The 16070-nt window shown below is 34.3% G+C and overlaps 1 protein-coding gene across 1 annotated transcript in view; it reads right to left on the bottom strand.

Annotated features, from left to right (window-relative positions):
• Positions 1–16070, bottom strand: part of LOC123677006 — a 135007-nt gene that overhangs the window by 45119 nt on the left and 73818 nt on the right. Inside the window, exon 5 of the mRNA XM_045613394.1 lies at positions 10102–10299. Within this exon, the coding sequence (XP_045469350.1) occupies positions 10102–10299 (198 nt within the window). The remainder of the gene's footprint in view (positions 1–10101; positions 10300–16070) is intronic.

The raw sequence follows: 16070 nt of genomic DNA, 5'->3' as shown, positions 1-16070 counted from the left end.
CATCCAAGCTTTCAGTTGTCTGTTGAACAAATTTATATTCATATTTTTTTAGTTTTCCGGAAAAAAGTTATAAATTTTGGGTGCAAGATAGTTTTAGCATCGCTGGCCAATTGGCTTCATACATTTGGGTGTTTGGTGATTATGATCTCTGTTCCTGGTTGTGTAATCATGTTGCAGGGCGTTCACTATTACCTTATTGAACAGGATGTTAGATAGTTCTGTAATAGCGTATAATTGCCTTACATCATGAACTTCAGCTAGCTCAAATAACTCATGACTCGGGAAAGTACGTGGTTCTCTGTGAATCAGTTTCAGGACCCACTTTTGAATAACCCAGCCCACCCAATAATGCCATAGCTGATTTGTGATTGTGCTTAGGCTTTAAAGAATATTTTCAATGGAATGGAATCAACAATTCCCTTAATTTTCACGTATTGAGAGATTATTTGAGATAAATTTTTGTTGCGGTATCTACAACAATCGTTTTATTTGCCCTAATAATTTTGAAAATTGGTAGTCGAAATTCAGGAAAATTTTCAGAAACATAATTGTACTTTTTAGAAAACATTCCAATAGATTGTATTGTGATTGCAAAATCATGGAGCTAATGCGCACTAACTAAAAAAAGTACGAGAATATTTGACTGAGACTCACTGTTTTCGAGATCAAATACTTACAATTTTTTGCTGTTTTATCCAGTTTGTTGATTGAAAGTTTTCTTTCAATTTGAGGAACATTTAGGAAAGACCTTCGGAAAGGGTGAAAAAACTGCAATTTTCGGAATAATTCTACCGATAAATTCAAGATTTCTTGAATTATGAAATTTCCTTCATGAGGAAATGTTTATTATTCACCCTGTATGACGGTGCCAAGCAGAGATTTAAACTTTTTATAGTGAAATAATTTTTTTGTGGTTACGAGAACGAAAAGAAATCATGATATTAAGGTACAAGGTGAACCAATATTCACGAAAATAGAAAAACTATAAAATTTTCTAGTCCGTATCTGATTTATTTGATTTGAGAAATATTGAAGGAAGGCGATAGTAAAGGGTGACAAAACTTCAAATATTGAAATTATTCCGTGGATTAATTGAGAAGTAATTGAACTGAAAAAATTTCACTATTAAGGGAATGTTTTTTGATCACTCTGTATGACCGTGCCAAGCAGAGATTTAAAATTTTTATTATGAATTAATTATTTTTGGTTACGAAAACGGATAAAAATTATAATGTTCACGCTTGAAAATTTTATAGTTCGGATCTGATTTACCGGATTTCAGTTATATTGAGGGGAGGCGATAGTAAAGGATGACAAAACTGCGAAATTTGAAATTATTCACTCATATGATGAACATCACCCTGTATATCCCAAACGCACTCAGGCGATTCAAACCTTTTGATACGAGTCCTCCATGATGACCTTCATTCATGGTATCCGTTTGTCGCATTCTTCCGCGACACTCTGTATACTCATAGGCGGCAATCGAATAATGAATAAACCGGTATAGAAGATAGATAAATCTCAAAACTACGATCATATCGGCCCAGAAAGACTCAATCGGAGCATAGGCCAATAGAAGGAAGAATCAGTGGATGACCGATGATATCTTGCTACTAATGCAGGAAAAACGAAAACATATGCACCGAAACCATAAGATATAAGAAAATTAGAGTCAGATTCGACCTGGAGAAGAAACACGACCATTCCAACATTCACAAACTTGTGAGGGAAACTACTGGACGAATAAAACATCCGAACCTGATGAGAATTAGCTATGTTAATGATGTAGTGATCACAAACCCTGATAAAAAACTGAATGATTTGACAAAACATATTGAAAAATTACTCAAAGAACACGAGCCAAAAATAAGTGATTAACAATATAAAAGCGAAAAGTCACCGAGTGGATCTGAGTTAGATCTGAAATTATACGGACGATAAAACGTAGCGAAACAGGCAGAGCACCCGACCCAGACGAAGTGTACACAGAAATCATAAAACTCTTCGAAGATGATTGTAACGACCATATGGAAAGATTATTTAATGCCGTTTACACGACTGGCCAGATGACCAGTGACTGGCTTCAATCCGCCTTCATTCCCACCAGTAAAAAGGCGAACGCTATCAAATGCGACCAATTTTATCATGTCTGCTGAGCCATACTTTCAAGATATTTCTGGAAATGAAACGGACGAGAATACACAAAAAATGCGAAGACGACATGTTATGTTGCCAATTCGGATTTCGACAAGGATTTGGTACTAGAGAAGCGCTCTTCTGTCTCACAGTACTCCCCCAAAAATGATAAATGTAAAGATATTACGAACAGACGAAGCGTTGCTGAATATAAGCACCATAATTATCCAATTCATAATAATCTTGATTGGTGGCGACTCTTTGCAAGCTCGAAAAATGGCACTGTACGCTGCATAATTCTACAGTGACTATATTTACTACAGTGACGACAACTTCGGCCATCCGCCATTAAAAGTCGGCGGGAAAAGATAGATTCAAACGTTAATCGGTAATTCAAGATTCAGAGTATCGACTTCGCACGGGCGAAGGTTGGTCGACCGCTCATTTCTTTTGATGAAATCTTCACATTTTGGGGGGTTTGAACCCCCTAAACCAGTCACAATCACTAACAAGTTGAACAAGAATGCTTCAAAGCATGTGAAACAGCCCGGAACTCGAATGTAAATAGTGAAAATCAGAAATCTCTGTTGAAAGTTCGACCTTTGATGGCGGACAGGGCTCCAACCAATCAAAACGCTGACGAGCCGTATCGTCACTCAAGTATAATATACAGTCACTGTACATAATTCTAGGCAGAAGGAAACCACTTGCGACATGAACCCAATCGTTATGCGGCAAACATAGTCACCACGCTCCGCTATGGAAATGAAATGTGTAAATGACAGGGACCATCGAGTTGTCATATTGATCATTCCATCAGTTATATCAGGATGAAACATTGCAACTAAAATGTCTAAAAACATGGTGTATGCACTCGTCAATTTTTGGATGCTATGACCATCGAGATCGAATAGAAGGAGGCGCTATGAGCTGTTATTGTGCTAGAAAAAAAGTGACCAGTAGGCGGGGCTAACTCTATTACTGAAATTGGAGAAAGATCAGGGTCGGATTAAGTGAACTTTCACGAAGGAATACAAAAATGAACCGTGTTCATCACTTTTTAAACAGTTTAAGCATTGTTCACAAACAATTTTTTGTTTCGAATAAGATAGAACCTATTCTGCCATATAAATTCGAATATATTTAGAGTATGGTGAAGATATGCAAGAATTGTGAATACGGATCTGTTCACTACTATAAAATGTTATTGGTCAAAAGTTGACTGAGAGCTATATCTAAAATGGCGAAGTGGTACCGCTTTGAGTCACGTGATGTCGTCTCCTCTCTATTCTATCTCGATGGCTATGACATTCGACCAAATTGAGAATATTAGTTTTATTTCGTGGCGGCGCCGCAATGTCATACTTGTCATTTCGATCTTCTCTCCTTTGATTTCGATAGGATACATCAATTAAAACACTATCCTGGCCAATCAGAAGCGATGTGTAACCGAGTATGATGGTGCAAAGTCGTGAAACAAAACACAAAACTCACTAGAATGAATTCAAATATGTATTTGAAATAGAGAGAGTTCATTGGAGATGAGTTGTTTTGACAATTCCAAGAAATGCTTACACAGGTCATAACGATAATGCAAGATATATAGGTACAAAATTTCATAAAACTCATAAATAATAAATAACAAGAATCTGTCATTATTTGTTTATAGCGCTACCTAAAGTTGACTCAACGAAACTTAACTTATAGTAAAGGAGCTAGCAACGTTTTCGAGAAAGAATTTTAGGTCAGCTGATTTTGTGATATATGTCGTTCTTCTTGCACTTTCGGTTATAATCTGGGCTATCTGGCTGGCGGTAGCGGTTGCGTTCATTAGTGCGCATCCTACCTATCCCGGTAATAATCCTAGATTTTAAAAACATTTTAGAAGGCGTAATTTTTGATTTTTTGTTTTTAAATAAATCTACCTGACATACTTTTTTATTGCGAGACATTTTTGACAATGCTAACTATGTGCCAAACGCGATTTTTTGTTTTTTATAAGAATTTCAAAGTATTTTATAATGTCTGTAATTTTAATATTATGTTATTTAAATATAAGAAAAACTTAAAATAAATTTGCCAGACATTAATTCGATTGTTAAGTCTTGAATTAAAATTGAAAAGTCATGAAAAGTATTGTAGTATAATGCTAGTAGTCCGAGAGAGACAGTTGCAGAATAAGTCGAGAATGATACAGAGAACCATTACGAAAGTAAATTAGTTTTCACTGTGCATATAATAATAATCTGCCAGAATATCAAAACAAAAAAATTTCGTTACCACCATCAGCGAGCACAGATTTAATACCAAATGAAGTGTTATCGGAACTGCTCAATTCTTATGAAAGGTACGTAGAAAATTCCAGACAAGGCAACCACGGAAAAACAGCACAATTTTATATGATATACTTCGAGTTAATTAGTCACTACATGAACCTGTCGAGAAGCATACGTATGGGTGACTTTGAAAAGTTTAAGTACGTGATTCCGAAAATGGCAAATTTATTTTTTATTGTAAATAAGCCTAACTACGCTCGATATTGTGTAAAATATTCGGAAAATTTGAATAATTTCAATAAAACCCACCCTGGACTAGAAGATGATTTTTATAAAGGATGTTTCGGAATTAAAAGAACCGATATACCATTCTCACGAATACCGATAGATCTCACTCTGGAACAAACAATAAATGCTGATGCAGCTAAACGATTGAGTGGTATTGCTCACTTTACTCATTCTATAGCTGCACGACAACGCTGGTCAAAAAGTCACATCATAAGAGCAGCATTGATATCACATGTCTTGGATGTTTGTGGCTTAAGGTACTTAGAAGATGTAACAGCAGAATTACAACCGAACAGAATTAAAATCTATGGAAAACAAATTGCTGATTTTATTGAAATTCTCAAAGCAAATTGCAATCCATTCAATCCACAATTAGATAAAGAAAATCTGTACAACATTGCTACTTCAAAGCCTGCTTCTCCTGAAGTTGCTGACTTTTTATTGAATATTCACGAGAATGGTGAGGAATTAAGGAACCAATTTATCAATGAATGCGCTAATGATGAGAGTAGATTTGATGAAGCAATAAAAAAATGAAGTTTTTCATTTTGCTGAAGCACCAAAAATAACATCATTAACATTGGAACAATTTTTAACTCCATACATTTGACAAATAAATTTCTCCAGCGTTACAAACTTAGTTTCAAGTACTTCTTCGTCATCCGTAATTATATTATCAAAAGCTAACTGGTATTCTTTAGAATTTTCTAATATTTTAAAAGGCTTAACTTTGCCTTTTCTAAAAACAGCTGGCGTGTAATCACATCCGGTTATTGCGTGGAAGCATGGTAAAGCTTTGCATAAAGAGTCACCAAGAATTCGGTGTAATTCATTGATGTTTATGTAACGATTTCCAACACCTATATTTATCCAAATTTTCAAGGATGCTTTCAGGTGATCCAGATTTCCCAGAAGTATAATTAAAATATCAGAATCAGAACAGCGTATAACAACGTCAGCGTCAAAATCGATTTGGCAAATATGAAAAATAATCCTAGAATCAGCTTCTTCGTGTTCTTCACACGAAGAAGCTGATTCTAGAATAGTTTTAATTACTTTGTTATTTATCACTTTGTATGAATAACATTTATTGAAACTTACGTGAATGTTTTTATTACCAATGAAAGGCAACATGTCTTCACTACCACAGTGATCAATGAAAAAGTTAACCAAAGCTTCTTTAAATTGCACATTTTTAAGTTCAGCTGCGAAATGATGGGGCCGAATTTGGTTAGGACCGATTGAGAAAGGGCTGGGACCGTATTCTCGACAAGTGATTTTTCAAAACGTATACGCACATTCAATGAGCAGAGCTCTGAAAGAACGTATACGTTTTGAAAGATCACTTGTCGAGAATACGGTCCCTGGTTGCTTCTTCTCGCCGTAAACGTTCACAATCTTTGATAGAAGGCGAAAAATATTGGTCGAAGACAATATCAATTCGAGCAGATTTCATTTGGGAGATAGTACTTAGAAACACCGTCATAGGTTTGTGGCACAACTTTCATCAGATGCAAAAAAAAAAAATCTTTTTTTTTTTTGGTGCTTCAGCAAAATTAAAAACTCAATTTTTTTTATTGCTTTATTAAATCTTCTCCCATCATCAGCACATTCATTGATAAATTGGTTCCTTATATTCTCACCATTCTCGTGAATATTCAATAAAAAGTTAGCAACTTCAGGAGAAGCAGGCTTTGAAATAGCAATGTTGTACAGATTTTCTTTATCTAATTGTGAATTGAATTAATTGCAATTTGTTTTGAGAATTTCAATAAAATCAGCAATTTGTTTTCCATAGATTTTAATTCTGTTCGGTTGTAATTGTGCTGTTACATCTTGTAAGTACCTTAAGCCACAAACATCCAAGACGTGTGATATCAATGCTGCTCTTATGCTGTGACTTTTTGACCAGCGTTGTCGTGCAGCTATAGAATTAGTAAAAAGAGCAATACCACTCAATCGTTTAGCTGCATCAGCATTTATTGTTTGTTCCAGAGTGAGATCTATCGGTATTCGTGAGAATGGTATATCGGTTTTTTTAACTCCGAAACTTCCTTTATAAAAATCATCTTCTAGTCCAGGGTGGGTTTTATTGATATTATTCAAATTTTCCGAATATTTTACACAATATCGAGCGTAGTTAGGCTGATTGACAATAAAAAATAAATTTACTATTTTCTGAATCACGTACTTAAACATTTCAAAGTCAGCCATACGTATCCTTCTCGACAGGTTTATTTTATATGAATAAAATTGTGCTGTTTTTGCGTGGTTGCCTTGTCTGGAATTTTCTACGTACCTTTTATAAGAATTGAGCAGTTCCGATAACACTTTATTTGGTATTAAATCTGTGCTCGCTGATGGTGGTAACGAAATTATTTTGTTTTGATATTTTGGCAGATTATTATTATATGCACAGTGAAAAGTAATTTACTTTCGTAATGGTTCTCTGTATCATTTTCCACTTATTCTGCAACTGTCTCTCTCGGACTACTATCATTATACTGCAATACTCTTCATGACTATTTAATTTTAATTCAAGACTTAGCAATCGAATTAATGTCTGGAAAATTTATTTTAAGTTTTTCTTATATTTAAATAACATAATATTAAAATTACAGACATTATAAAATACTTTGCAATTTTTATAAAAAACAAAAAATCGCGTTTGGCACATAGTTAGCATTGTCAAAAATGTCTGGCAATAAAAAAAGTATGTCAGGTAGACTTATTTAAAAATTAAAAATTACGGCTTCTAAAATGTTTTCAAAATCCAGGATTATTACCTGGATAGTAGGATGCGCACTAATGAACGCAACCGCTATCGCCAGCCAGATAGCCCGGATTATAACCGAAAGTGCAAGAGGGACGACATATCACAAAATCAGCTGACCTAAAATTCTTACTTTTCAAACGTTGCTAGCTCCCGTACTATTATATCACCAAAATTGAAAAACAAAATCTAATCAGTTCATACACCAGGTTGTTAGACACCTTAACCACAACCCTCCCTATGAGGGAGGGTGGATGCTCATTAAAAGTTGGATGAAAACGCTTCTCAAGTTTCTAAATCCCCTTATTGAGCTTGATTATATTTATTTGTATATTGCAAAATAACAACTCAGAAATAATACAGAAAAGGTTTACATCAAGCCATCTAATTCGCCTATTGTTTCATTGAATGCTGCTTAATTTTTTAATTTCCAAACTTTTCATAGGAAAAAGTAGAGAAGTACCAATTCATCAAAAAATTCTAATGCATGAGTAATGTGTTAGTATAGTACTAGTACGCGCCGCAGATCTACCTTGTAGGTAGATCTATATTGCCCATAAATTCATATTGTCTATAGAACTGCATTGGCCGCAGATCTATTATCTATCTATGTTCTTGTTTCTTATAGAAGAACCGAAATATAGAGTATGGGCCAATCTGAAAAGTATAATAGATAAAGCGAGATACTAAGGTGTCACTAATTCCATTTATACGCATGACAAACGCACAACCTATATATAATTTAGGGATTGGAATAATATCGAATAATTTTAATCAAGTGACAATCAAGTCTACATGAAACATCGTGTATATGAATTTTTGTTGAAACACAAAGAAGCCACCAAAAATTCCAAAGAACATGCCCGACTCATTATTCGAACACCTTCAAGAATTACGCAATGGCAGAATGAGAAATTTTCAGATTCCATACGGACTCAATTTCTTCAATTTCTATTTTCCAGGAATGTAATATTCGTACCCCAAATTTGTACACTCAATATAATTTTTAAACAATTATTATATATTTCCTCAATGATTTCCTGTATTATAAAGAATGAACGTGTAATTGCCATTCAAAAACAATACACCCTGTATATAATCGTCAATCACTTACTGTATACCTTCAAGAATTATGCAATGAAATAATGACCTGGAGCTAACATCTGAAATATAAAATTTCAAAAGGATTCAGTTCTCCAGAGTCATCCAATTGGATCTCGGAAATTGTGCACTTTATATAAAAATACTCATCGCACGTATATCTTCGCAAATTATGCAAGAGAAACTAACCTGAAGCTCTTATTCCAATTTTCAGATTTCAATCGATTTTCCAGCAATGTATAATTGACTCTGGAAAATTGTACACCCTGTATGAAATGGGAATGTGGAAACCCCTATTATTTTAAAATCATCATTACTTTTATTTGATTCATTTCACTATTCCAAAGCATTCACTGCCAAATAATATAAAAATTAATAACTGGCGGAAAAATAAAGAAAAATATATTGACCGGCTGAATTTCGAACTTGCAGCGCATAGAGGATTCAGTTCAAACGTCCGCATCCCTAACCGTCCGGCTACAATCCCTTTACGAAACTTGATGCATTTGTGCTTCTTATAGGAAACATGTCAAAATTACATGTTACAAAGATTCTATAAATAATATGAATAATTTTCATGATTTTCGTCTAAAAAACAGTTAAATATGAAGGAAATCGAATATTCATATCTGTACCTACCGATTTACTTGGCCTTGAATGCTGTTCTCTGTACAAAATGAAATATTCACGTCTTTCCTTGACAACTTACATGAAACGGAATGCTATAAGATTTGACCAATTTCCATGAAAATCTCAACAAAACATCAATCAACATTAGTTGCTTGAATATCTCGTTGAAAACACCTCAAATAACCAAAATAACTCCTGTAGAAACTTCAGCAAACGAATGTATTCGACTGACACAAAACGATTCTGTTCGAAAATATCATCAAATATACCTCGAAAAACGGATCTGAATCAAATCTGAATCATCGTTTCTTGAATATTCCCTCCGACGTTTCTCATTTCCATTCACATCGTTTCTATTCTGAATGCCATCGATGGATGATATCGGCGAACACAAATTTTAGAGAAACGTCAAAATGTTACTAAAATTACACATCTGGTGTGAATTTTTCGAGAAAACAAAGACGAATATCGAAAAAAGGGCTCCGTTACTTTTTCAGTTCATCTTTCGTGCATCAGATTGAGCAGAAAAACATCTCGTCCCGACGATATCCTACGCCCGATCTCGTTTCTGAAAATTTTCACCTTTCGACGAAAATCGATTTTTTCGTCGAGTTTGAGAAAAGTTATAAAATAATCGGGATACTTGTGCCGAAAAACACCGGTACCGTAAGAAAATTCCGTCTTTCCCCTTTCGAAACGTATTATCGCGTCCCTTCCTACTCCGCTCTGAACAGTCGAAAAAAGTCTAATCTTTCAGGACCTTTTGAAAAAACGCGTTTCTTTCCCCTTGCAACCCCCCCCCCCCCCCTAGTACTGTTTTGTCGATTAGTATATAGAAATATTTTATTATAATTGAAGTATTAGTAAAGTAATCATTTTATAGGAATATACCACCTTGCATCAGTAAGTCCTTCCTTGGGAATTCTTCGTTATGGTGAAATATATCCATTTTTGCATCACACTCCAATTGTGTAACTTTGATATTCCACGAAGGATTGGTGATCTTGCGTTGCTCATTGAAATTGCCTGTGTAAGTCAAGGAGATACTTAGTCTGACAGCGTTATCAATCGATCTGTTCAGATGGATATAAGCTGAAAGAAAAAATTTTCGATAATTAATTCATTTTATAATAATTTAGAGTGTTATTTTGATGTAAATAATAATAATAATAATGATTAAAACCAACGACATTTGAAGGAAATCACCATTGTGATGAAAATCAGCACAACACCAAGACATAAATGAACCTTGGGCAACCAAACAACGCAGATGGGATACCAGTTAGAGATGCGCAATAACGGAATATATATTCTGCATTCGTCGAAAATTCAGAAGAAAACCAATTAGAACTACTGGAGCGATTATATGCCACAATGAATAGATGCGTTATAGATTTTGGTGGCACAGATTCATTGAGGTGACCGATGCTGCCAAGATTGAGGACATCCAAGAAACTTTTGGTAATGACCACTAAAGAGATTACCTATACTCTGCCATCAAAATCACGAATCATTGCACCTTATCTTCTGTGCAGCTGTTTCGATAACAATACTGCTAGATGTGAAGCCAAAACCTAAAAGTTAGCAACCAGCCAGGGAAAATCAAAAAAAAAAACTCATTGGCAAAAAACGCTAAAAAGCAAAGTTCATATCATTCGACAAGGTAGTGGGAGGCTCTCTCAATTTGCAAAAGGTTCGCCGTATAGAAATCTTTAAAAAATGTTGAATACAATAATGCATCGTCACCGACAACATACAACGTATAATCCAAACAACGAAAATGCTCAACAAATTTTAGACACACTGAAACAAAAACTCAGTGTGTACTTCGAAAGACTGATAACATATAATGAGAGCTATAGATAAAAACGAGATAATATGGTTTTTGAATATACCAAAAAAAAAAATTCTACAGAATATTAAAGGATAATATGTCAGCAACATCCGGAAGTTATTCAAGCGTCGAGAATATTGAGGATTTATATTTATATAACATTTTTTAGATATATTTTATAAAAAAGCAGGCAAGACTGTGAAAAAAAGTTTTCAGAAATTGATCATAGACAACGTCAAACGTGAAGTATAGATGGAATGAGAAAAGGGAAAAAAATAGAAAAATTGAAACCAGAAAACTAGAAAATGGCTTTCTCTCAAGTACTAAAATGGATGAAAGGGCAAAGCATGAAAGAGGACAAGAGAATGCTAAATCGAGGAAATTGAAATCTGAGTCAGTATGAAAGATAGCAACTTGTAATGTGAAGATGTAACAAAAAAAGGATTGAAGAATTGAAGGCCGAATTGGAGGATATGGGACTGTTGGGAATTGTTGGCAATAACAGAAACGAAGAAAACAGGAGAAAGATCAATAAGAACAAAAAATAATCAACTATCAGATATACATCTGTCGCGTACGGTTGAAAAACGCACGGCTGTGTTATTGAGAAATTAATTGTTATTTTAAATTCTTAGAATTTATCATAAAAAAAGTTCGTCGCAAACGGAAGAGAAACATTGATCTCTCCCATATAACTAGGCCCCAATAAAAAAAATATCGCTATCCAAAAAAGAAAATCAACAAACTATAGTACGATGCGATTATTGTACACATATGAATTCAACAAGAAATGATTAAACATCTGATAGAAATTCCCACACAAGTAATCGAAGAATATCTTACACATATACATACACTTCCAAACACAAATGTTTCTACTGATAGAGACAAATCCACAAACACTGCAACCAAAAAAAACTATTCTACAAAAATGAGAGAAATTACAAACAAACAGTACATATTACTATACTACATCCAAATAACTGAGAACTTATTACGTAAAGATCTTTCTGACATATGGAATCAAGAGCATCCAGACAGCGATGATATAATTTTATCAACGAAGCAGGGTTTTCTATTAAAAACGAATACGAGTAAAGCAATCAAAAAAAGAACACTCAACAAACTGTCGAAGAAAAGAAAATCAATAGCTCCAAAGAAACTCAACCTTCACATTCTCCTCCACCACCAGGCCCAAGAGACTATAGACCCTCATATAGTGTGGTAATTGGATCAGTGGAACACGAAATTCCCGAAGAGGACATCAGTCGATACCTAAAAGACATACAAGTGGACCAACGCTATTGCAAACGCATAATATCCAGAGCAACGAACCAACCAACTCTTATGATCCGAATAATAACATTATGCATGAATTCCTCTGAGAAATTACTAAAAGAAGGACTCTTTTATAAGCATAGGCTATACCCAGTTTATCCAAACAATCCGCCTGCACCAATACCCCAACCGTGTGCCCGCTCTCACTCATATACTCACACTCATGAACATTGCAACAACTCCATAAAATGCACCAAATGTGGCGATTCTCACCATTACAGTAAGTGTAACAGTCAGCTTTTATCAAAATGTGCAACTTGTGGATGTGAAGATCACGCAGCATGGTCTCTCAAATGCCCCCGGAGACCTATTAAACCTATTGGAGGAATACCAAATATTCAGATTAAGCCCCTCAATCTAGGGATTTCGACCCAAACATAATCAAAAACACAAAATTACATTCTCCAATAACAATCCTCGACATGATTATAGATACATATACAGAGTGCCAATTTTTTAATGGGATTGTATTGGTAACTTTAAAACCATAAGAGTTAGAAAGTCGGTCAAATGAAGAAAAAGTTGCATGCATAGAAGCATTATCAAGCATTTCAAACAAATCGCGATTATCAGGGCCGGTTATGGAGATATCATAAGAAAGGTAAATTACAGGAAATTAATTAATTAAAGCAATTAAATTAAAGCAATTAAAGGAATTCATGAACAGTTTTCGGAAACGTGCCTCTCAGATACACCGCGCCCGAAGTAGGTAGAATTCGAGGCGCGCCCGACGGAGGATTAATACGGCAATACAAAGAACACAAGTGGATTCAGGTTTGCAATAACATGAATGGAAGTAAGGGCAAAAACTATTGGCAGCAAGTTAGAAAATTATCAGGTTTTAAAGAAAAACTTATCCCTGAATCAATTGAAGAGAACTACATCATATACTCAACAGATGAAGAAAAAGCAGAACTATTTGCGTCATACTATCATAAAACATTTAGTGAAGACCAGAACTCACAATTCAATCAAGAAAAATACGACCACGTTTGTAATTGGTATGATGAATATTTTCTAAATAAAGGCAAGAGCGCAACACCTGGACCCGACAATGTTCCTAAAGACATTCTACCCAATTCAAATGAAAGATGCCATAAATACTTGATTCAAGTATATGAATTCTGCTTAAACCGACACTATTTCCCACCCGAATGGAAGCGCGGGATAGTTATCACAATACCAGAGTCCAAAAACCAATAAACAAAATGTTAAAAACTACCGCCCCATCACCTTGCTGTCTGTGGTAGAAAAGCAATTCGAACAGATAAGACGCTAGAAATATGGCGGCGAATGAGGAGGATGATGAAACTCGCTCCAACAAAAGTGACAAAAATAAGGACATAAAATGTTCACAGTGCAAAAGGAAGGTGGTTAATGTAGTGAAGTGTTCGAAGTGTGAAGAATCCTTCCATTTAAGGTGCTTTTCACTGTCAGCAAACCGAAAAGAATCAGTTTGTAAACGCGAAATACAAACTGGAGAACCGGAATCAGAGGAAAATATAAGACTCCAAATAAAAATTTTGAATATCGAGAATACTTATTTAAGAGAACTTCTCAAAGCATCAGAGGAGAAAAATCAAATCTCAATAGTAAACAGTCTATCTATCTATCAATGATTTATTGATGGAAAAGGTCAAATTCATGGATGAAAAAATGTATGTAAATAAAATATCATATTCAGGTATGGTAAAAGTTCCCCAAAAAAATTTAAAAGATAATGAAAAAAACAAACAACAAACAAGGGAAGATGTAGATACAATGATAAAATCAGAACTACTGAACCACATACAGGTGAACTACAAGTGACATAAAACAAGGTACGTCAACGTCATAACCCTAACCCAACTTTTAGTAAATTCATAAAGCAGAATAAACAAGAGTCAATCACATCCATGTCAAAAAATGATAATTCAGAACATCATAATAATAAATTCTTTGAAACCAATGTAAATGAGGGTGATAATATGAATAATGAAGAATTTCAAAAAGTCAGATATAAACGGCAGTCAAAACTTAAAAAGGCCAATGTTGAAACTGGTACTTTTTTCAGTGAGAATTCAACATTCCATTCGATAAAGCCGGTAATTCTTTACAAAAACGCCCCCTCGTATTTTTCACTTTTTTATTATTTTTCATTGAAAATGAGCATTTTACAATAATTCTTGATGGTTTTCAATGATGACAAACAAGTAATTTTGCTGATTTGTTGAACGGGGGCACTGCCCTGAATGTATTTTAGAAAGCATAATTACAGATAATAAATATTTGAAAATTGTATGCACCAGTGAGCATTGGAAATCTCAGATTCAACTAAGTACTTTTAGACTCAAAAATTTCAATATAAAGGCGAAATTCTGCAGAGATGAGGGGGAGCATGGAGGAGTAGTTATTTACGTACGAAATGATTCAATAGCTAAGGAGAAAACAGACATTTCTGACATGTCTGTGAAAGGAATTTGTGAAATTGCGGGAATTGAATATAGAATCCAAGGGAAAAAACATATCTGTATTGCTCTTTACAATAATGAAACATATGAGACAATGATAAATATACTAGATGAACTAATGTCTTAACTCAGTAACTGTTACATAACCGTTCTAGGTGACTTTAATATTAATATGATGGAAAATTCTGCAGAAAAGTCTGAGCTTTTACATATTTTTAGTTGCTACAACATCAAGCAAACTACTTTCAGACCCACACGCATAAGAGTCTCTAGCTTAACATGTAATTTTCACAAACTTGGATATACCATATAGTACTGGAATTTGGGAAACACATATATCTGATCACTTAGCCCAATACCTTACTTACACAGAAATGAAATCTAAACCTTCGTATACTTGGAAACGTTTGTACAAAAAAGAAAATATTGAAAAACTCAAGATCTTACTGAAACAACAAGATCGGACTTCACTGTACAGGGTGGGTAAATTTCGATTACAACTTTTAAACCAGAGGAGATGAACAAAATCAGATAGCCCCTTCTCTGTCTCTTTTTCTGAGAAACTAACAAGGGTAGTATTCATTTTGGCCACCTCCTTTTGTTTTCGAGTTTCAATCTTCCTAGGAAAATTTGGTTTATTTTAAATCGACTTAGAACTGGTCATAGTCGTTGTAATAGTACCCTCTTCAAATGGCATTCTATTGATAACCCACTATGTGAGTGTGGTGTAGAAGAAACTATTGACCACTTGGTGAATAATTGTCCGATTTATAAATTTCATGGTGGTTTCCAAGCTGTCCATTCAGTTTCAGATTCTTTTTTAGAATGGGTAGTTAACTTCGAATCAATATAATGAAAACTAATATTTAGCACTCCTTTCTGCTTCTTTTTTTTTGTTTTAGGATCCAATTGGAAATTATAGAGTCGTCAACCGATGAAGAAAAATTTTGTTCTGGTTGAAGAGGAAGTCCTTCAATATAAATTATGTCAGCTTATTCTGTAAACGTTTACACAAACCAATCACTACACCGATACGGGGAGACCGAGTTTCTGCTGAGGTTTTTATCTGTTCTCTTGTATCATACGTCGAAATGTATGATGCCCCGTTACATTTCCTCTGCTTATACTGAGATTCATCGACACATATGCTTGATTTTGAAATTAATAATTTGTATTGTTCTTTTTCAAAAATATATATATATATATATATATATATATATATATATATATATATATATATA

This window comes from Harmonia axyridis, chromosome 1 (assembly GCF_914767665.1).
Source record: "Harmonia axyridis chromosome 1, icHarAxyr1.1, whole genome shotgun sequence".
Classification (NCBI taxonomy): domain Eukaryota; kingdom Metazoa; phylum Arthropoda; class Insecta; order Coleoptera; family Coccinellidae; genus Harmonia; species Harmonia axyridis.
Note: the sequence above shows the minus strand (reverse complement) of the source record. Positions and strands in the feature narration are given on the sequence as shown.